This window comes from Wickerhamomyces anomalus (genome assembly GCF_001661255.1).
Source record: "Wickerhamomyces anomalus NRRL Y-366-8 unplaced genomic scaffold WICANscaffold_1, whole genome shotgun sequence".
NCBI lineage: Eukaryota > Fungi > Ascomycota > Saccharomycetes > Phaffomycetales > Wickerhamomycetaceae > Hansenula > Hansenula anomala.
This window is the reverse complement of record NW_017567110.1, coordinates 319,479-342,050: the sequence shown is the minus strand read 5'-3', so window position 1 is coordinate 342,050 and position 22,572 is coordinate 319,479. Positions and strand designations below refer to the sequence as shown.

The 22,572-nt window shown below is 33.4% G+C and overlaps 12 protein-coding genes across 12 annotated transcripts; 8 read left to right on the top strand and 4 right to left on the bottom strand.

Annotated features, from left to right (window-relative positions):
* Positions 1-1,267: 1,267 nt before the first annotated feature.
* On the top strand, positions 1,268-2,587 carry WICANDRAFT_86625 (carbohydrate-binding module family 19 protein; the record flags this gene model as incomplete). The annotated part of the gene is made up of 1 exon (XM_019186058.1): positions 1,268-2,587. Exon 1 carries the CDS (start codon positions 1,298-1,300, stop codon positions 2,582-2,584), a length of 1,287 nt encoding a protein of 428 aa, XP_019040903.1. The 5' UTR covers positions 1,268-1,297.
* A 678-nt stretch (positions 2,588-3,265) lies between these two features.
* Positions 3,266-4,411, top strand: PIC2 (Cu/Pi carrier; the record flags this gene model as incomplete). The annotated part of the gene is made up of 1 exon (XM_019181111.1): positions 3,266-4,411. One exon carries the CDS (start codon positions 3,266-3,268, stop codon positions 4,409-4,411), a length of 1,146 nt encoding a protein of 381 aa, XP_019040902.1.
* An 809-nt stretch (positions 4,412-5,220) lies between these two features.
* On the bottom strand, positions 5,221-5,589 carry WICANDRAFT_25776 (GTPase-activating protein AGE2; the record flags this gene model as incomplete). The annotated part of the gene is made up of 1 exon (XM_019181189.1): positions 5,221-5,589. A coding segment is annotated over one exon (369 nt), but the record flags the coding sequence as incomplete, so codon positions are not given.
* A 587-nt stretch (positions 5,590-6,176) lies between these two features.
* Positions 6,177-6,413, top strand: WICANDRAFT_24647 (cytochrome b5-like heme/steroid binding domain-containing protein; the record flags this gene model as incomplete). Its single annotated transcript, XM_019181044.1, has 1 exon — positions 6,177-6,413. A coding segment is annotated over one exon (237 nt), but the record flags the coding sequence as incomplete, so codon positions are not given.
* A 3,252-nt stretch (positions 6,414-9,665) lies between these two features.
* GCN4 (amino acid starvation-responsive transcription factor GCN4) lies at positions 9,666-10,532 on the top strand (the record flags this gene model as incomplete). The annotated part of the gene is made up of 1 exon (XM_019184284.1): positions 9,666-10,532. The coding sequence occupies one exon, from the start codon at positions 9,666-9,668 to the stop codon at positions 10,530-10,532; it is 867 nt and encodes a 288-aa protein (XP_019040899.1).
* A 446-nt stretch (positions 10,533-10,978) lies between these two features.
* On the bottom strand, positions 10,979-12,046 carry JHD1 ([Histone H3]-lysine-36 demethylase; the record flags this gene model as incomplete). Its single annotated transcript, XM_019180801.1, has 1 exon — positions 10,979-12,046. A coding segment is annotated over one exon (1,068 nt), but the record flags the coding sequence as incomplete, so codon positions are not given.
* Positions 12,047-12,468: 422 nt separating this feature from the next.
* Positions 12,469-12,783, top strand: RSM18 (mitochondrial 37S ribosomal protein bS18m; the record flags this gene model as incomplete). Its single annotated transcript, XM_019180691.1, has 1 exon — positions 12,469-12,783. A coding segment is annotated over one exon (315 nt), but the record flags the coding sequence as incomplete, so codon positions are not given.
* A 74-nt stretch (positions 12,784-12,857) lies between these two features.
* On the bottom strand, positions 12,858-14,018 carry WICANDRAFT_25095 (protein kinase PKP1; the record flags this gene model as incomplete). Its single annotated transcript, XM_019181102.1, has 1 exon — positions 12,858-14,018. The coding sequence occupies one exon, from the start codon at positions 14,016-14,018 to the stop codon at positions 12,858-12,860; it is 1,161 nt and encodes a 386-aa protein (XP_019040896.1).
* A 331-nt stretch (positions 14,019-14,349) lies between these two features.
* On the bottom strand, positions 14,350-16,188 carry WICANDRAFT_59771 (uncharacterized protein; the record flags this gene model as incomplete). Its single annotated transcript, XM_019182871.1, has 3 exons — positions 14,350-14,603; positions 14,659-15,793; positions 16,183-16,188. 3 exons carry the CDS (start codon positions 16,186-16,188, stop codon positions 14,350-14,352), a joined length of 1,395 nt encoding a protein of 464 aa, XP_019040895.1.
* A 91-nt stretch (positions 16,189-16,279) lies between these two features.
* On the top strand, positions 16,280-19,202 carry WICANDRAFT_66046 (uncharacterized protein; the record flags this gene model as incomplete). The annotated part of the gene is made up of 3 exons (XM_019184029.1): positions 16,280-16,382; positions 17,210-17,237; positions 17,286-19,202. 3 exons carry the CDS (start codon positions 16,280-16,282, stop codon positions 19,123-19,125), a joined length of 1,971 nt encoding a protein of 656 aa, XP_019040894.1. The 3' UTR covers positions 19,126-19,202.
* A 1-nt stretch (position 19,203) lies between these two features.
* THO1 (Tho1p) lies at positions 19,204-20,101 on the top strand. Its single transcript, XM_019186057.1, has 2 exons — positions 19,204-19,732; positions 19,769-20,101. Exons 1-2 carry the CDS (start codon positions 19,468-19,470, stop codon positions 20,026-20,028), a joined length of 525 nt encoding a protein of 174 aa, XP_019040893.1. The 5' UTR covers positions 19,204-19,467; the 3' UTR covers positions 20,029-20,101.
* A 542-nt stretch (positions 20,102-20,643) lies between these two features.
* WICANDRAFT_59768 (uncharacterized protein) lies at positions 20,644-21,975 on the top strand (the record flags this gene model as incomplete). Its single annotated transcript, XM_019182870.1, has 1 exon — positions 20,644-21,975. One exon carries the CDS (start codon positions 20,644-20,646, stop codon positions 21,973-21,975), a length of 1,332 nt encoding a protein of 443 aa, XP_019040892.1.
* Between the last annotated feature and the right edge of the window lie 597 nt (positions 21,976-22,572).

The following is a 22,572-nucleotide window of genomic DNA, read 5'->3' as shown; positions in this document are numbered from 1 at the left end:
TTAAAACACCAAGATGAGAAAATCCAGCCAATGGAAGATTCATAATATCTGAATCATAGTTTAGAAAGCCTTAAAGAAACAGTTTTTGGTAGCTTTAGGAAATTAGCCCCAACAGGTATGTAGCACTTGTCAATACAGTATCAAACTCATCCAGAAACGATTGAAACTAAGCCGAAAAGAGAGCGCATCTGGTACCTAGTTGTTTAATTGTACCCTACCACTGTAAGGTCCCTGGATGCTGTAACGATTCAAACCCCCATATGAGCTAGTTCCTAGATCTTGAAAACGTTAGAACAATCTGAGATCTGGTAACTTCAACTAATACCTAAGATTATCTGTTCTTCCGTTGAAGATCCTTTAACTTCTGTGATCTTTTTCTACCCAACTTATAGCTTGTTTCCATTGGCGAACCGTTCATTACAGCCTTTTTTTCCTTCAATCTGAGTTGGTGATCCACCAGATCTCATCTTAAACGACCCATTCGTAACTATATTCAACCCACATGAGCTAGCTTTGGAGCTTCGTAAACTGGTCAACGTAGTCAATGTTCTAGTTCCTAGATCTTAAAGTTTTCGAAAAGCTTAAAACAAAAACCCGTTCATGTGTAAACGGCCGGCGATTCAACATCGGTGAAACCTGTTTCGACTAATTCTCCTTTATCAACGTTTGAATTGTATTCTGTAGGCTCAAATAATCGCCATAGATTCAAGGTGAGCAAGATTGAACGGCTGATGAGAAGATACCTTGTTTGCGTTTTTGGCACTCAAAAATGTCTACGCTAGAAGCTCGACGCGATGGTGTTTTTTTTTCAAAACATCAACAAAAAAATGTTTGGTCCATCGAATTAACACAACTAACCTACACTCGAATCAACAAACATCATGGGTACACTTGAGGTCTATACGCTCAATGCGAGTGTGGTATCATAAACAAGTTGCCATGGCTTAACAGAAGGTTGAACTGTACCGGTTGAGGTGGTCAAACGTTGTTGTTAGTTGGAATGTTGAAACTTGATGGAACAAGAATTGGGTATAAATATTGAGAAGAAGGCCTCTATTTCGAGCTCAAACGTAATTTGTTTCATTCAATATCAATATAGATAAAAATGATTTTTTCGAAAGCTTTACTTTCATCAATAGCCCTAGCTTCAACATTAGTGACATCTGTTGCTGCTTCTTTTGACGCGGCCTCTAACAAAAACGTCGTTGTCTACTGGGGTCAAGCTTCTGCCCAATCTCAAGAAGATTTATCATATTATTGTGATTCAGATGATGTTGATATTATTGTTGCTTCATTCATGATTTCATTCCCTGGTACAGATAACATCCCTGGTTTGAACTTTGCTGGTAATTGTAATGATCAATTCTCAAACGGATTATTGAACTGTCCAAAGATTGGTCAAGATATTAAATACTGCCAATCTAAGGGTAAAAAAGTTTTGTTATCATTAGGTGGTGCTGTTGGTACTTATGGTTTTACTAATGATCAAGAAGCAGAAAGCTTTGCTGACGTTTTATGGAATATGTTCCTTGAAGGTACCAGTGACACAAGACCATTTGGTGATGCTGTTATTGATGGTATTGACTTTGATATTGAAAATGCTAACCCAACAGGTTATGCTGCACTTGGTAAGAAATTAAGAGAATATTTCGCAAAAGGTTCAAAAGACTATTACTTATCAGCTGCACCACAATGTGTTTATCCAGATGCTGGTGTTTATGAATTACTTGAACAAGTTGATATGGATTTCATCTTCATTCAATTCTACAACAATTATTGTAATGTTGATAAAAGCTTCAACTGGGATACATGGACTAATTATGCTGCCACTATTTCACCAAATAAAAATGTCAAATTATACGTGGGAATTCCAGGTGCTCCAAGCGCTGCTGGAAGTGGTTATTTGGATATTTCAGTTGTCCAATCAACTATCGACTCCATTGGAAATGATGATGCATTTGGTGGTATTATGATGTGGGATGCTTCTCAATGTTTCTTGAATGTTTTGAGTGATGGAAGAACTTATGTTCAAGCCATCAAAGATGTTCTTGAATCGATTGATGTGACTGGAACCACAACTACCAGCTCATCTACTACAACGCTATCACGCGCTTCTTCAACCACTACAGCTTCATCATCAACCACTACAGTGTCACCAAGCACAACATCTATAGTTCAAAGCAGTTCCACTTCAAAGGAAATTCCAGCTGAATCAACTGAATCAACTACCACCACTTCTTCCCTCCCAGCAACCACATTATCGAGTGTTTTAACTTCAACCGTTAAGGCTACAACTTCTTCAACTTCGTCAAATCCGTCAGCAACAACCTCTGCTTCACAAGATTGTTCTTCATTATCAGGCTCAGCTAAAGTTGAATGTCTAAACAACAACTATTCAAATGGTAAATATGATGGTAATACGGGCTCTTGTACTACAGGTGATGTTGCATGTGACAAGAATGGTGGATATGCCTTGTGTAACTTTGGCTCTTGGGTTTCTTTAGGATGTGGTGCTGGTACAACTTGTTATGCTTATTTACAAGGTGATAACGTTGTTACTGGTTGTAATTGGCCTCTCAAATGAAATACCTTCTTGAAAGAACTATTAATAGTTCATTAATAAATGTGATACCCTTTATAAATTTTTGTAATTCCATGTAGTTGTTGTGATGTAAATGTAGCTAGTTCATCTGCCATATGCACTCTATATTTGACACATAACTCTCGGTTAGAATGTGCAGATCTGGGGACAGCCAGCTGAAGGCCAACGTCCAATCAAACACAAGCTCGTGGTGAGAGAAGATTCAATCATAGTTTCGAATTTAATCAATTGAATGAACTTAACTCCTGAGTTTCATCCCAACTTCTGAAAAAGGGTTTTCATAGTTCTTAAAACCAGAATTTAAATACCGAAAGTGACACGTCCTGATTTGGCAGCCTCGTATGACAATATCCAAATTGTTCATTTTTGAAAGAGGAATTGGATTAAAACATAGAAACTTTTCAATATAAAAGGGTCAATTGATCAATTCTATTGTGATTCTCAGCTTAAGTCTATGGATTTTGTAGAAATTTGTGTGTGATTTCCAACTATTGACATATTCTTTATACTCGGCTAAGTTACCGTATATACCGCGTCTGTCCCATATATAAACAGCAATCGATCCTTAAAATTTCAAAACCTTTTCCAGGATTCTTTGAAACTAAATCTATTCTTTGTCAATTGATCACATTTTAATATTCAAGCTATAAACAATAGAAGACAATGGTCAACGGTTCCATCTTAGACTACTTCAACCCTGCAAAGAATTCAACAGTCGTTTCTCAATTTGCAGAAGCCGATAAAGAATCAAAATACTATCAGGATTATAAGGCAAACTATAATCAAAGATTAGCAAATCCTTCTTTCAGTTCACAATTCTTTGTCAATTCCAAAATTGAAGATGCTATTGAAAATGAGGCCCATAAGATTAATCAAGGTATAAAAGATGAATTCAAAGGGATTGAACTTTATAGTGCTGAATATTATTATACTTGTACACTTGGTGGTATTTTAGCTTGTGGTCCAACTCATAGTGCTGTTACTCCATTAGATCTTGTCAAATGTCGTAGACAAGTTGATGCTTCTTTATATACTTCAAATTTACAAGGTTGGAAAACAATTATCAAGACTGAAGGTTTTGGGGGTATTTTCACTGGTTTAGGTGCAACTGCTATTGGTTATTCTTTTCAAGGTGCTGGTAAATATGGTTTCTATGAATTCTTTAAAGAACAATACGCTAAAGCTGTTGGTCCTGATCTTGCTCATAACTATAGAACTACTTTATACTTAGCTGCTTCTGCCACTGCTGAATTTTTAGCTGATATTGCATTATGTCCACTTGAAGCTATCAAAGTTAAGACACAAACTACTATTCCACCTTATGCTACTGGTGTTGTTGATGGTTGGAAGAAAATCACAGCCACTGAAGGTATTGGAGGTTTATATAAAGGTTTGGTTCCATTATGGTTTAGACAAATTCCATACACCATGTGTAAATTTGCATCTTTTGAAAGAATTGTGGAATCTATTTATAAATCATTACCAAAACCAAAACACGAATACTCTAAAGTTCAACAAACTGGTGTTTCATTTGTTGGTGGTTACATTGCTGGTATCTTTTGTGCTGCTGTTTCTCATCCTGCCGATGTTATGGTTTCTAAAGTTAATAACGAAAAGAAACCAACTGAGTCTACTGGTGCCTGTGCAAAGAGAATTTATAGTAAGATTGGATTTGCTGGTCTATGGAATGGGTTACCTGTTCGTATTGTGATGATTGGTACTTTAACCGGTCTACAATGGTTGATTTATGATTCTTTCAAAGCCTATGTTGGTTTACCAACTACTGGTGGTGGTGAAGAGAAGAAATAATGAAGTATTGAAATTATCATCAAAGCTATCTTTGATTTGTGTTAAATTATGTAGAAGTGTTCAAGTTTTATCAATATGTCTTTATATTTTTAGATCAGGTAACTTTTCGTAAACAAATTTATTTCTTTGAAGAATTATACACATTCTATAATTTTTGTTCAATTCCAAACATTTTTAAACAAATCATCATCTAACGGATTTGAAGTATTTGAAAAATTACTGGTGGTATTGTAGTTGTTTGTTGGGGTTGCAGATGTAGAAGTTGCCCATTGGTTTTGAGTATTATTGTTATTATTCCATGAATTGGCAGAGCTTCCAGTATTGTTGAAATTCAACCCATTCAAACTAGCAGTAGATTGATTCTGTAATGAACTGTGTGCTGGGAAGTTTGGTGTAGAATTTGATGCAATTGGGGTAGAGTATAATGACAAAATAGATTTTTTCAAATCTGGTCTATTATTGAGAGGTCGTTGTTGAGGGTGTTGTTGTTGATTTGATCTTTGTTGTGGTGGAGGTTGGTTGAAAGTACTTGTTAATGATTCTAAAGTTGATGATGGTCTTGGTTGTGCTTGGACATATTGTGATTGTTGAGGTTGGGTTTGTTGTTGTTGTTGTTGAGCTGCTCTTGGTGCTGCAACAGGTGAGCCAAACTCCAAATCTAGTAAGTTGGAATTCAATGATCTTCTATTACTCGTGGTGTCAGATTTTGAGGTTGATTGTCTTGCAATTGGTGAAGTTTGTTGTTGAACATCATTTGAACTTGGATCAACCTTTAAAGTTGAAGGATCTGGAACTTTAGAGGAAGCAGCCCATTTCTTCATATCGTACTTTGTTCTTATGAAATTTTCAATCTTGGAATCATCAGGAACATGATTGTTATTTGGTAATTTAGCTTCCCAGAATTTGTTAGCCTTCTCATTCCCCCATTTCACAATGGATTGAATCTGTTCATCGGTCCAGGTATCCAAGTCAACAGATTTCACTCTAGAAATATGGGTACCCATGCTTCTATGGATCCCTGAGCAACGAATACATATAAAGATCCCTAAATTCCAGCTGGCCCATCTAGGGTGACTTGCAGTTTTACAATCAGCACAGTGTGAGTTACCAGGCTCTTTCAATAGCACTTTGAGGATCTGTTGGTTCTTGTCATTGGTCTTTTTTACTCTGGAGCTCATCTTAGCCACTTGGATCTCTTTTGCTCTGCAGTGGCTAGCTTTCGAGAATGCTCTTCATGTTGATGTTTTGATCAATTCGACTCTGAACTTTCGAGATCGGTGATTTCGCGAAAATGGCACTTCCGGGTAAACTGGTCGGTTGGCGCAAACCAAAGATGATGAGTTTTGAACAGGCATTTTGCAAACAACTGACTTCATAACGGGAAAGGGATAGGTAGACGGTGCTTTGGAAGGTACAAGTGGGAATATTGGTTGCTGGTTTACTATACTACCGTGTTAATTTTATTTTCAAGTGTCTTTGCGGCCTTTGTTGAATCGTTGTTTTGGAAGATCAAAGAGATTATAATTATCAAACTTCTATGTTCATATAACATTTCAAATCAAATTATAGAGCATACTATTTAAAAGAGTACATTTATGACATATTAACAAATTTGGCATATTGTTTCCTTATATTTTTTTAAAAAAACTTATCAACACTAGCATAAAATCAAACCCCATTTCATACAATATATCAACAAATATTATAACTATTCCATATGCATACAAGACGACCACATTTGGCCAGAAAAGAGAGTTCTAAGGGTGTGAGGCATTATACATTGAGTGAAATTGCCACACATGACAGAAATGATGATCTTTGGATGATTATTCACGATAAAGTTTATGATGTTACGAGCATGATTGATGAGCATCCTGGTGGAGCTGAAGTCTTATTTGAGTGTGCTGGTATGGATGCAACTGAACCATTTGATGATGTGGGCCATTCACAGGACTCTGTTAATATGTTGAAACCTTTGTTTGTTGGACTGGTTAAACAAGACAAGATTGATATTGATGTATCAGATGATGAATATGTGGATGAGTACAATAAGAAATCCCAAAATTTAAGTCTTGGTGAAAGCTTGTATTTAAAGAATTATAATAAGAACAAGAGGAGGAGAAAACAATTGACTGATAAATATTTCACGCATCTCTTGATGCTTATTGCTCTTATTGCAGGCTCGTTGTACATATACATTGAAAGAAGAAAATGGAAAGATGAATATATATAATATTAATAGTAAGATGGGATTCAATGATGATATCAGCATCATTTTCACTAGAAGTCTCATAGTATTCTATCAATGAAAGCACGATCGGGTTGGTTAATTAAATGAACATTGAGCATTAATGATAGAAAGAGTTCACATCGTACTGTAGCTAGTATCGCCTACTGACCGTAGCAGGTTCCTACGTCTAAACGCTCCCCTAGCTGCAGTTAATAAATATATTTTTTTTTCTTAGTAATTGATGTATTTGATGAACTTGGATGAGGAATGCAATTACGCACGAACCGCTTGGATTGTAGGCTTCTCGCTATGTTGGAATTCAGGCTTCCTTATAATTACTAGTGATATTATTATTTTTTTTTTTTAATGTATATCTGATGTGTATTTATAAAATGCTATATATTTGTCAATAATTATATGAATATATTGTATAATTTATAAAATGCCGGCGCTTAATAATTATATTTAAAAATATAATTATATAAATTAAATATAATATAATGCAGTAGTACAATATTTATTAATTATATTTAAAAAAAATATATATATATTATCTAATTTTAAAGACGTAATTAAGCTGGTACTACATGAGCTAGCTGCTCATGTACTATATTTAATATTATTAATATTAAAATATCATAATATTCAACGTCGGTGCTGCGTACGTGAATAATTACTTCATTCGATCATGAATATCATATTTAACATCATTAATATAAATAGTCTTATATATAATATTTAAGTACACCATGATGACGTACTGATCAATTAAGCTCCAACCTCCAGATATACTGCTAAACCATATTCAGCATCACACTCTCAACCTACCACAATCAATATTCATCCAATCCAGCCACAAACCATTGCGAAAGTTGTAGCAGCATAATAGAAACCTAGTGCAATCAAAATTTCCTCAAAATCTTCTAAACTGATTGAACAGTAACAATTCTCCATAATCAGCTTAACAAAATAACAAAATATACCATCTACAAGGCTTAATATCACCACCACTATTGTTTAACCATATGCAGCACCACACTCTCAGCCTATAACAACCAAAACCAACTCAAAATCTTCAAAACCCAACGTTTTATTCCAATTTCCAATCCTCACCATACTTAACAGAATTTAGTCACGTGAAAATGTGGCCCGTAACACCAAAAATCCACTATACAAACCTTCAATAAAACCACCATAATCAATGATATTCACCTATTTCAACACTCCAAATAACATAATTCCATCTTCTACAAATAATTGGCTTCAAAAACACATGTATTTTGGCCTCAAAATACCTATATTAACCAACTACCTTCCCCAGTAGTACTACTACCGCCAGCTGTGATCCAATCAACCAACAACAACAACAACCATGGTCCTAATAACCTGCCGCCCCCAAATAGAATACAATATTAATATTAATCATATGAAGTGGCCCCAATGATTAACTGAAGTCTTAGAGGTCTGTTAAAACATTGTGTAAAAAAATCGAAAAACATACACTTCTTCCCTGAAATTTTCAAAAAAGTTTCGCGATTGGCGTGGCTTTAACAGTGTTATTTATGTACCAATCTTTTGATTTCTGGGTCATAAAACAACGTTGAACAACAATTAGAAGGTATAAATAGTATCAAAATGACCTCAGGAGTGCGTAGAGAGCACATAGGAAGGCGCGAATTTAGGGGTTTTCTAAAAGCGGCTAAAATGACGTTAAAATGGTAGTCGTGAGAGGATTGATGTTGGACTGGATGAACTAGAATTGTGTGGAATTTTGAATGCCCTCTTCTTAACGAATTGCCAAAATTCATAAGAGATTGTAAAGTGATACAGTTGCCTGCCTCCTGTGCTTCAATCCTTAACGTTTCGATTATTGTTACGCTGTACATGCATCGGATTCGTATCTTCTCAAACTACTCAGTTTTCGCGATTCTTTCTTCATATATAGTTCAAGTGAACCGTGTAGAAATGACAGTCTGAGATCTGATAAGATCTGGGGGTGAGAAGTTATAACATATAGCCTATAGCTTCTACAAGTAAGAAATACTTTACTTCATGTGGAATTTCTCTACTTTAACCCTTTGAATACCCTAATCGATTGATTCTGTACCATTTCAACGTCCTCAACGTCCTCCTCGAGCTCATTACGTATCAGCCTTGCGATTCCTACACTTTCAAGGTCACCATGCCTGTACCGGAGACAGCACTGGTGATGGACTAAAACAAGCTGCAAACACTAGCTCAAAGCACATTCAAAGCTCACAATCAAACTCAAATAAACCATAGAAACTACACTATAACACTCCTAATAAACAAATTAAAACTGAACTAAATCTCCCTTTCTCATAACCCATCTCTTCCATAAGCTCTTACCTAATCTTATGACTCACTAAAATAAAACAAAACCCGGTACGCCCACTTCCCCAGCCTAATCTCGGCCAATCAGAGCAAACCGCCGCCAAAGGAAAAAATTTTCATTCCAAGTGACCCATACGAAATTATAAATACATTCATCTATCCTAGAACCTTTTCAACTACTTTTTCATACTATTCTCATCAAACACACACATATATTGAACACATTACTACTACTACCATACTACTTCTAAAGTTATTATCATTACCGTATTATTGTCAAGCAAGAGAGAGTCTGCTATTATCATCATTCAAAATGTGTTTATAAATTAATCCCCTTATAAAAGAGAGAGAAAGAATAAGTTTATTTTAAATTAAAAAGAGAATTAAAATAAAGAGTAAAGTTTTTATTTATTAAAAAAAAGAATTAGAAAAAAAAGCTATTAAAGTGTTTTTTTAAAAGAATATATCCCCCATCAATATGTGTCCGTGAAAAGAATTAAGAGTCCCGTCCAAAATGACGTTGTTCAACCCCCAATCAAATTATTAAGTTATTATATCAAGTTTATTATTATTATTATCATTAGATTATCATTATCCAAGTGTGTTTTTTATTAGAAAAGAAAGAAAAAGTTTAATCAAGTTATTATTATCAATATTATTACTGCCGCTATGTCATCATCAATTACTACTGCTACTACTACTTCAAGATCAACAATCGATTCAGCAAGTGCTTTATTTGAATTATTTGAAAGTTCATTAGATTCTTCTGCTCCAATGTATCAATCATTTAACCAATCCGGTGCTGGTGCCTCAGGCCCAATCACTCAAGATTTTGAATTGGCTTCAAAACCAAGACAAGTTTTGGGTGAATCTGTTTTCAACCATTTTGTTAAATCTCAAGAATTGAATTCAGAATTCCCATTAGGTTTGGATAAAATTGAAGTTCCAGAATTATCTCCATCAATTGGTACTGTTACTCCATTACAATTACATTCTTCAATTGTGGAGTCTGTTTTTTCACCTTCAATTGAAAATTCTTCTCCAATGTTTGATGATGTTGAATTGGATACAGAAAACTGGACTTCTTTATTTGAACCAAATGAATTGGAAATCCCACCTGTTGTTGCTGCTGCTACTACTGAAATCGAACAAGAATCAACTCCTATCCCAGAAGTTGAATCATCATCATCAACTCCAGCTCCTCCACAATTCAAACGTTCTTCAAGTGAAGCTGAATTAGATTTCACTTCATCCAAAAGACAATGCTCTTCATCCCCTTCTATAGAGACTGATCATTTAGGTGTTGTTGCTTACAACCGTAAACAACGTTCTGCTCCATTATCACCAATTGTTGTTGAATCTGATGATCCAGTTGCTCAAAAAAGAGCTAGAAACACTGAAGCTGCTCGTCGTTCTCGTGCTAGAAAAATGGAGCGTATGAATCAATTGGAGGATAAAGTTGAAGGTTTGGTTAACAGAAACCAAGAATTGGAGAATGAAGTTGCAAGATTACGTGCTTTATTGGCTCAACGTTGAATTGTTATTGTTATCTTATTTTAGTTGTTTTTTAATTGGTTATAAAGAAAAAAAGAAGAAAAAAAGTCATGGTTTATATTTTAGTTCGTTTTAATGTTATTGATAACAATATTTTTATTTACATTGATTTGTTTTTTATTAGAAAATATATATTATAATTTATTAACTAGTAGTTTCATTCATTCATGTTTCATTTTCTTTGTCTTCGTAACTTCATTATCTTCATGTTCTCTTTTCAATGTTGTACTCCTCTGGGCCTCAATAAAATTTTGAAATTTTTGTAAAAACTCCAAAGGTTTCCCAACATATTTATACGGTACACTATCTTTAATAATCCTTTCCATTTTAGAACCCTGCTTCATTAAATCACATTGTTTTTGTAAATATCTCTGTAATTCTTTTAGATTTTCATCATCCAATTCTAATTCACCATCTAAAACTGCCCGACTTGTAAACCACATTAATTTACCAAATTGAGGAAATTTAAACTTCTTATCAACTTTTGTTTCAATTTCAATATCAATAATCTTGAATTGTTCTTTTAAATTAAAACTTGTTAGGAAATTCCCACCAATAACTAGAGTATCAACAGGTGTATAAACAGCATGAATCCAACCAGATGGTATAATCAAAACATCACCTTTTGTTAATGAAATTTTCAAACCGTGTTCTAATCCTAGATTCCCCAAAAATTGTTTAGTTTGTGAACGTATCCATGTTTTATATTTCTTCAAATTTAATTCAGTTGGTGGGAAAAATATAAATGTCTTGAAACCTGATAAAACAGTATAATAAACCGAAGTACCTGCAAAATCTAAATGGAAATCTGTAAAACTCTTCTCAACACCCATCAAACAATATTTTTGCACCATTGGTTTCTCCATCCCCAATTCTTGCGGCCATACTTTATCCACTAAATCAACATCTTCAACATATTTAGGTCTTTTAATAGATTGACCCAATTCTGATTTACTAATCTCCAAACTTAGCACATTTAAAATCCTTTCCCTTTCTGTCTTATTACTCTTAAAATAATCTCTCCATGAACCTAAACTCCATGAACCTTTTATACCATTCTGTGTCAAGACATCCATAATTTCAATAGGATGATCAATCCCTAAACTCTCCACAACATCATCCACGGTAATACCATCAGGGATAACCATTCCTAACCCCTTCGTATCCCTCGAGTTAATCTTTGTAGGCCTTGTCAATTTCCCCTGTAGTTCAACACCTTTAATCTCATTGATCTCCTGTTTTGGATTCTCCCATTGAAGAAAATCCGCAACATGTGGATGTCGATCAAGTATAACACTTTCCAAATCACCATCGTTTAGGGCAACGTAATCTATGGTGTGTCTTGGGCGAGAGCTAACCCTTCTGAGGATAGAGGGTCCTTTGAGCTTTGTACAATTGGGACAATGGAATGATGAAATTTTTTTGGAATCTGATAATGATAATTGTAAACATGAGTTATGGAACCATGATTCACAGATTGTGCATTGGATCCAGTTTATCGTTTGCGTGGTGGCGGTGAATTGGCCATTGGGGCATAGTGGACATGTTTCCTCGGACATTATAAGGAGCTTTTGAAGCCTGTTGATTTGATTTGTTTGATGTTTTTGGTTTCGAGTTGATTTGTTTATGGGCCGTTTTTTTACTTTTGGCTGAGGCTTTCGCGAATTCGATCTGTGATTTGTTTTTTTTTGATTTTTTTTTTGATGAAGAGAAAAATTGTCGAAAGAAAAAGTGAATGGACATAATGAAAAACACCAGTAACTAGAAGTATTGGGATATTGACATCATGCTTTCAAAGACTACTCTCCAGATAATAGGGAAACGCTCCTTCTCTACAATAACGCCTCTTTTCAACGAGGCTAAATCCCCAAGTTCCTTTTTATTAGATAAAACTATAGATGGTTTCGCAGATACAACAAAAACATCAGAAAATACCAATATTGCTAGACAATTCCAAACAAATTTCCCAATAGGTACAACTTATGATCCTTTTGATTTCTCTATGGCCAAGATCCATTTAGAGAAGAAAAAATTGAGAGAGAAAAGACTTCAAACTAATGGATTTGATCGTAAAAATTTAAATCCTTTAGATTTTTATACAACTCCAAGATATTTATCAGCTTATTTATCAAATACTGGTAAAATCTTGAATAGAGAAGTTACTGGATTATCAAACAAGAACCAAAAAAGATTAACAGTTGCCATTAAAAGAGCTATTAATGCTGGCTTATTATCACCTGTTCATAAAGATGTTGGATTATTACCTCATCGTTATGGAAATTAAAGAAGCAAACATGTAAATATATATTATAATAAAGAAGTATCAGGACCTATTAACTCAATGTAAACATCAGTACCTAATCCATAAATCGATTGTAATTCTAAATTCCCTCCAAATAATTCAACATAAGCTTTTGTCAATGGTAATCCATACCCCATACCTGCAATATTTTCCACACTTTCACCAGGCATTGAATTTGTATTCATACCAATTTTATCCTCTTCATGTTTCTCCACAGTGGTGAAACTATAATCAAATACATTTTTTTCCACTTCTGGTGGTATACCACCTCCATCATCTCTAAATCTTATAGATAAATTTTTCCTATTTGATGAAATTGAATTTGAAACAATTGTAATCTTTATTGGTTTATCTCCATTACCTGATTCAATATTTGCCCTTATGGAATTTTTCAAAATTTCTGTAAAGATATATTCTAAATGGATTCCAATATATGGGAATTCAACATCTTGACCAAAATCTATTTGTATTGGCACTTGTTTATAATATTTTATAAAAGCCATATCATTAACCAAACCTGCCCAAGTTTGCAACATTTCTGAAACGTTTAATTTTGTATTCAACACACCAATATGATTTTCAGGTTTATTAATCAAATTGATATAATTATTTGTTATAGTTTCCATATTAATCTTGTCATAAAAATGTAAATTTAAAAAATCTACAATCTTGCCCTTGGGGAAAAATTTTGAAACTTCTTGGAAACCTTTTGATAATGATGGAATTGCATCTTTATGAATTTCTGAATAATATAATAATGAATTATGTATCTTGTCAAAATTTTTATATTCTGATTGATCTATTGATAATAAAATTTCTAAAGATTTTAAATATAATTGATAAGTTTCTGAAATATGAGGGTTTAAAACAACAAGATATGGTAATGCTCTAAACGCTGCTAATCTTTTCGTATTGAAAATTGTAAGATAGTTTATAGTGGCTATTGCATTTGTGGAAATATCCTTTTTGGAGATGTTTATTAATGAATCAAGTGTTATTTGAGGAATTGTCTTGCCAGAATAATCTGTTATTAAATGTTCTAAAGATGATCGTATGTTGTATTCTTTTTCAAATGAAAGTGAAGGGCGAGGAGAAGAAGGTTTGTGTGATGTTTTGAGAGGTGATGTGGTGGAGAGTGTTCTTATTATAGATCTGTACTTGAGCATGTTACTGTGTGGGCTTTGGAATAGCTGGTTGTTGTATGATTCATCCTTGAATTAGTTGATGTTTTTTTTTCATGACAATTGTCGCGATAAGAATTGAATTGGATAGAAAGTGAGAAATTGATAATTAAGGACTAGAAAGTGAAAGTAATGGGATAATATAATTAACATGAATAGATTAAGCCAGTTCCAAGGATTCCAATGGTAGTGATTACATCAAATTTGGATGGAAACTGATGAAACTACACTTAATCATCAAAAAAAACACATTAACGTAAAAGATTGAATTCATATAAATACAAGTAAATTAATAATAATAGCATCTAGCTCTTCTCTAACGACCGATATATTTCAATTCAAATGGACGGACAATGTTGAAACCAACAAATGAAAAGGCAAAAGCCAATTCAAACCCAATATCAGCACCTGGATGAGCACTTCCAGCATTAATCAACTTAGCAATTGGACCCAACCCCCAATTCTGATCAATACCACAATAAGTTGCAACAACACCACATAAGAAACCAACTAAAGCTGCAATACCAATTGGATATCTTTTTTTATCATTCCATCCTTCAACATCATAACCTTTGAAACCTCTTCTATAAATGAAATGTTCAGATAAAAATGGCTAAATAATAACCAATCATATTCATGAAATTATCCATAACACTTTCAAAATGGTAAAACCCTGGAATACAAATAGCTAAAACTAAGAAATTACCAATTAATGACCAAACAATTCTTGGAACTTTAGCTAATGGTGACCAGAAAGCTTGAGTACACAAGGCAATTGTATACATATTTGGAATATTGTTGGCAACAGTGGATAAAGCTAATAAAACTGAACAGAATTGACCAAATCCACCTAATGAATTAACAGACAAGATAGCAAACATTAATCCACCATTTTGATGTTTTGTATAATATTCTAACCAAACTGGATCTTTATTAATACCAGTAATTGCAGCAGCACCGATAATCATAGTAAAGATTAATGGGACAGCTAAACCAAGACATAACCCCCAAAAGATTTTCCATTTTGGATATTCTTTTCTAATGAAAACGGTATAATCAGCAGCATAAGTTGTCCAACCAGTGGCAAACCCGAAAATAGCACCACCAAATGATAAGACACCAGCAGCTGTAGCTTCACCTGAACCAAATTCACCAGCATCAAAATTTCCAGAAATTTTAATTCTTGCAATGAAAACAAAGAAAACCATAACATTTGGAACCCATGACCATTTTTCATAGAAATGGATAACATTATAACCAAACATTGAAACAACAATTGTCATTATAACCAAGATTAAACAACCAGCCCATGGAGGTAATTGATGAGGATGATTAATCATGTTTAATAATTGAGCAGAAACCATGATATTAACAGCACCCCAACCAACACAAGCGACAGCAGTAATGAAAGAGAAAATTCTAACACCAATATCACCAACTAAAAATCTTGACAACACCATTTGTCTTAAACCAAATTCTGGACCAAAAGTGGAAAAAAACGCAACAGGTAATAAACCTAATAAATTGAAAAAAATAATTGTCAAAACAGCTTCCCAAAATGATAACCCAAAAATTGAACCACCAAGCATACCTAAAGCCATAGCAGCAATAACCATATTTGCACTAAACCACATACTTGCTGAATTTAAAACACCTTCATTCATATTTCTTTCATCTTCCTCCACTCTTTCAATACCTTTAGTTTCAGCTCTTAATGAAGCTGCAATTCTATTAACAAAATTTAATTTTGTGGAAGTATACTTAAAAGCTTTGAATAGTGTCGTATCGCACCGAGACCAGCAATTAACAATACAATACAATACAATACAATACAATACAATACAATACAATACAATACAATACAATACAATACAATACAATACAATACAATACAATACATTTAATTAACAATATCCTTATCAATCTAATTAATCCAACATGTCCACTCTAATCTCATTAAAATTAAATCATCCTCATCAATTTCCCTTTCACGGCATTAAATTCACAAAAAACTGATCGATAAACTGAAAAATATGCCATTTCCCTAAAAAAAGAAACGCAAAAAAAAGCGACGCTTATACAAAAAAAAAAAAAAAAAAATTACATCACCAGAGAGAAGAAATTTTTTACATGATAAGCTTTTTAAAACAGACATATAAAACCATATACAAATTCCCAGTTTTTGCATCTACCCTTTCACGTATTTCCTTCTTTAGCTGAAATTGCTCTACACACAAGACACAAAAATGGCTGCTTATAAAGAAGAGAACGATATAAAACTTCATGATTTGGAGAAAGGTTCTTCAAGTCCAGAAGATGAAGAATTATATCTTGGTGAATCAAGTCAAGGTACTCAAAGAGCACTCGCCGGTTAAAGTTGTAGACGAGATGTTCTCTGGTCCTGGGACCGTAGGTTAGATGCCGGTGAGTGAACTAGATCTTGCGTTTGATTGTTGGTGGCCGTTATGTTGAAGTATGTGCTTTGTTAATTAACGTGTCCGTTCATTTCAATTACTACATTTGACTCGGTGAATGGGAGAAGGGCCACGGTCCTAGGAGCTAGGAACGCGTTGGATTGGTGTTGAATAAGAATGGCTATGTTGTAATGGATTATGTATAGGAAATCCCCAGAGAAGGGTCTTTTCTATGTCTTGTGCTTCTTGTTTGAGTTAAATTGTGTATCTTTTATGATCTTGATCTTGACTCCCCCGAGGACCGTAGGCATTGACAATCAGATTCAATCTATTGGCCTGTAACATCAATCTCGTATATTACGACATGAGGAGTAGATAAGAGAAAGAAGCAGCAAAGCAGTCACAGAAGGATACAAGTTATTCGTGTATGGATTAATAGTTTAAAGTGTGCTGCTTCTTATTCTTCTGATGTTGCCTATCTGGAACCAAATGATTGGATAAAGACAAACTCGGAAAAACAAAGGAAGAAAAAAACTATTGCACATGACTGGTCACATGACACTATCAATTACCTAATACATTACTAATCAGAGGCGTGTCACTCTTGATAACAAGCTACAACAATTCCTTTGCCTTTAACAACAACAACCAGAAGAATCACAGCGCTACGCTATTAAAGAGAAGCTAGAGATACAGTCAATCTCATTACTGCTATCTTCAAGTCCTGGCTACCAATCGTCCTGCCAATTACCATGCCAACAGGTCATGATCCAACGCGTATCTACAAAAAGTGAGTATACAGTGTATTCCAATCAATACAAGCTAACTAATCTGTCAGTCCAATCTCTCCTAAATCTGCTCATAAATTAGGTGCTTCGGCTACTTGGTCGAAAGTTAAATATCAATCCCATCAATACACTTCAAAGTTATCTTCAAATAAACAATCTTCAATCCAATCAAATAACAAATCAAATGAATCAAGAATAGTGGAATTTGGTGTTAATGGTGAAATCTTTATTGCTTATAACAATACAATTGAAGTTTGGGATTGGATCCCATCTGCTTTAGAATTACATGGATTGGAGAATTCAAACCCTAATTATCTTTATGACGATGATTCAAATGATACACTTTTCCTTGTTGCTTCATTATTTGATATAAAAGGTTCAATCTTAAATATAACACCTATAAATTGTGATCAATTAACAAACACTTATACGATTTTAATCACTTCATTATTACAATCTGAAACCATATTCACATTGAAAACTTTTGGTCAATTATTTGAAGAACAAGAATCAATTTCAAATATTTCACTGATTTTACCACCTTGTGTTCATGGATTATATCCATTCACTATTAAAAATTCTTCAAGATTTATTGGAATTGCCACTAATGAAGGTTCGCTAACTATATTTGATACTGTTAAAAATCATCCTTTATCTTTATCTTTAGATGCTGCAATTATTGAAGATCAAGTTATATTTGATATTTCTGGTCGTTATTTAGCATATGTACCAAATCAATCACCAATTGATATTGAAGATCAAACTTTATTGATTGTTCCAAATTCTCCTAAAAATGCTGATTCAATTTATTCAAAATTTTTAAATAATTTATCAATAACTGCAATCGATGGTGTAACAAAGTTATCTGATTTAAATTATTCAATGATTTCTAAAAATTTACACGATATTTCATCAAATGATCTCAAAACAAATTTAAAAAATTATTTATCATGTTTAATTAATGGATTTAAACAATTGAATCAATTTGTTATCATATATGATTTAGTTGAGGAAACTAAAATTGGTTGTTTCCAACCACCAAATGGTTGTTCAAATTTATCATTATCTTTATTCAATTCACAATTAATTACAATAAATCAAAGAGGTGATCAATTGTATAATTGGGATATATCAAGATTACCTATTGAAATTTCATTAATTGATATTCAAACAAGAGGTAAAACAAGTTCAATAGTTGATGAAATTCATTGGTCTTCACAAAATTCAATTGAAATTATAACAAGATCATCAGGTTCCATTCATTGTTTCCAAAACGAAACAAATAATTGGGTTTTATCAAATATGAAATGTTTAAAATTAAGTAATCTTCAAAATGGCCGTGGATTAATCGGTTATTGTCAAGATGATGCCATATATTTAATCAACCCACAAAATGGGTCATGTTCAATTAATTTCCAATTACCTAAACAACCAATCCCAAAATCATTATTACCAAATCATATCAAATTATCATCAGTTGATGAATTAATCATAAGAGATGATGATCAAGATCAATTAGCTGTGGATGATACTCCATTATCACAAATTGAAATTGAAACTTGTTTAATGACATCACCATTATATACAAATAATAAAATTCAATTTGGGTTTTATGATTTTCCAAAAAAATTTAAAGATTCAAATCCATTTGATGATTGTTTTGATGGGGTTGAGAAGGGGTGTAATAAAGATGATGATGATTGTACTTTATTTAAACAAGTTTATTCAAGTCCTGGGAATTATTTAAATTTTAAAAGCATTAATTTTGGTAAAGGTTCTGGATTCCCCGTGTTTATGAATACAAATACTATGAATGAAGGTGAATCACATAATGGTGGGAATGATTTGATTGAGGCTATTAATGATGTATTGATTGTTGATGAGAAGTAGGGTTTTTGGGCTAGAGTTTTTTATTTCTTCTATTTATTTGGATGTTGCGGGTTTTGATTTTATGGGTTACAAGGGATTATGTGTTGATGGAATCATGAAATTATAAATTATATATAAAAAAAAAGGATTATTTAAACTACATTTTATTTAGAATTTTAATGATATTTATGCTTAATGGATTGATATGTACGGATAAATATTATGTAATCGTAGGGTAACCATGAACTTTTCGCGAATTTATTTTGTACTTTCGAGGAATTTTGACATGGATCAAGAAATATCGCGTCAACAACATTAACAACAAATTAATTAAATCAATACAATTATATTACAGATAAAGAAATGGCATACTCCAGTTTGAAAGTCGCTGAACTTAAAGAAGAATTGACAAAGAGAAACTTACCAACAGATGGTACAAAGCCTCAATTGATTGCTAAACTTGAAGAAGACGATTCCAAGAAATCTTCAGAAGGTGCAGCTACTGAAGAGCCAATTGCTGGAGAAGAAGAACCAAAACAAGAGGAACTATTAGAAGAAGAAGGAGGAGATGCTGAACAAAAGCAAGAAGAAACAGAAACCCCAGCTACAGAATCTAAAAAGGAAGATGGTGAACCTGAAGAACCAAAACCTAAAACTATTAAAGAATTAACACCTGAAGAACGTAAGGCCACTGCAATTGAATTTTTAAATAAGAAAATCCAAAGAGCCAAGAAATTCGGTACTGAAGAAGATGTTGAAGAGATTAAAAAATCTTTACAACGTGTTGAGAAATTTGGAGTTGAATTGGGGACTTCATTAGCTAGAGAAATCGGATTAACTAGTAAAGAAAACTTGGATGGTAGAAGAAGACACCATAACAACCATAGGGGAAACAGAAAGTTCAGAGGCCGTGGCCGTAGATAGAACTATCGGTGTATAATATTGGAATTCTTGATGAAAAAAAAAGTGTATAATAAATAAATGAATAAAATGTCGCGAATGCGTTTTGTTTATTTTTTGTTTTAATCTGCGGATCAAATCGATTTGACTCCTTAAAAAAAAAATTACCAATGTGCCTTAAAATCCTTTGTTCTGATTGATTTTGGATCCATTGAGTTCACAGATTCCCTTTCCCATTACTGCTGGCACAGTAAAAATCACCTCGTCAATTATCCATCTTTCCTCTTCTTTCCTTGTCCTGTCATTGCATATTCGGTTAAATACCCTTATCTTTGGTTCTATATTTAACTTCTGGGCCCCCTTGGAATTGGTGTTTCCAATTGTTTCATCAATTGTTGTTTGAAATTTTGTGTTTTGGTTTGGTTTGATTTGGTTTGTGAGTGTACTCATCAGCTAGCTGTTAAAAGAGTTAATTGGCATATAATATATTAAAATAGAGTTATAGATCTCGTTAGATCTTGGGTAATAATAATACTGGGAAACAAAAAATAAAGGCATAATTCTACTTCAATTTATCAATTTTATGAAGGATAATTCAAACAAAATTTGCATATTATTAATAATTTATATGGTGATCAAATGAATCTTCAACCATATGATCAAAAATATCAACCAAATATAGGTGTTGATGCTGCTGCTGATGATAATAACAAAGAAGAACATAAAAGTCCAAAAGAGGAAAAAGAATTGATTTTGGTTTACATTTATAATATACCACCATGGATTAAATGGAGAGAATTGAAATCATTCTTGTGTAATTTCATTAAAGAATCCACAATATTACATATCCAAATTTGGCCAATTTTACAAGAAAATTTAACAAATGCAATAATTTCAATAAATTCATATGATTCTTCAATTGAAATTTTTGAAAATTTAAACAATTATGAATGGAATGGGTTCTTATTATCAGTTAGAATTGAATATGAAAATGAAATAAATCCAATAATGATGCCAAATAATGGATTTATACCTCCTGCACCAATCCCACATCCTGGTTTCCAATCAATGCCACCTCCTCCACCTCAATTCATGCCTGCTCAACAAGTACTTCCATACCCAAATGGTCCTCCTCCTCCTCCTCCTCCATCTCAAGGCCCACATTCAAGTGGACTATCACATCCATCATCGCCAACACCATATTATAATTTCATACCTACATTTTTCCCATATAATCAACAACAACAGATGCCACCACCTGGAATCCAGTTATTATCACCACCACCTTCATTGCCACCACATTTACAACCACAACAAATCCATCCAATGGCTTCAAATGCATATAATTACTCACCAATTACTTCAACCCCATCAAACCCACTTTCAAGAACTTCATCATCATCAATGATTTATAGAAACAACAACAATCCATCCTCATCATCATCACCAAGGCTATATCAACAACCATCAAGACAAATAACATTACGTCAATTGAATTATCATGATATAACAGACATTTCAGAGGTGAAACCTCCAGACAAGACAAGGTTATTCATTGGGAACATCCCATTTGAAAGTGATTGGAGAGACCTCAAGGATTTATTAAGAAGCGTAGGGAATATACAAAGAGTGGAAATACCTAAATTGGATAATAAGAGTAAAGGATTTGGTATTGCAATTTTTGAAAATGAGATTGATGCGAAAAGGGCAATTGAATTATTGGATGGTGTTAATTTCCAAGGAAGGTCATTGACTGTTCGATATGATAAGTTCCCAAGGATGAATAGATATATGGATCAACAGGTTGAAAGGGATAGTTTTGGGTTGAAATCTGTTCGGGAGGTTAGTCCTACAAAAGATGTTCAAGTACAAGATGATGGAGAGAATAATGCACAAGAGATCAGTTTTGATGATGGTGAGTTTGCTAAAGAGGCTCGTAGTTTAGTTGAGTCTTTGAATATTAATAAATGAGAGATGATGTTGGGTTTTGCTCTCGATTAATACTTTAATAATAATAATTTATGTGTTTTCTATATGTTAACTTTACTCTTTGTACAGCCTCTCTGTCAAACTTGACGTGTATGTTTTTCAACTTGAAAAAAAAAAATTCAAGGTTGAGTACTAAAGTCTAACACTATTGTAGATTAATTCAAATCATTTCCATCATTAATGAAGTTCAATTCATTAATGAAGTTCAATTCAATAATCAACCCAAGGACCCAGGTTCTCTCGGATTAGCCCGTGTACGTCTCAATCGATCACTGGCACATGTTGACGTTTTTCAACGAGAAATAGGTGATGGATTACTGCTTATTTCCATCGAGTCTTGAAATTCATTTCCATATAGCGCTGTGTTCCTGATAACCTATGAACGCGGTGGATCTTACATGGTGATTTGATAGCAAAAATATCATAATGTTTGTTGGACGCAGAGTCTAAAATTAGTTTGTTCAGCTTAGATATTAAGTGGGAACTATTATTGTGATTCTAGTGTCTTGGATTGCATGAGTATGATTGTTGAAAAATTACAATCTCTCATGATTATTTGAGCACTAGAAGAATTGTGTA

Bases quoted from the DNA above. Each gene is read 5' to 3' on its own strand.
- THO1 (XM_019186057.1), top strand. From the start codon at position 19,468: ATGGCATACTCCAGTTTGAAAGTCGCTGAACTTAAAGAAGAATTGACA. The intron at 19,733-19,768 runs GTGAACCTGAAG...AAACTATTAAAG, and splicing joins AGAATCTAAAAAGGAAGATG to AATTAACACCTGAAGAACGT.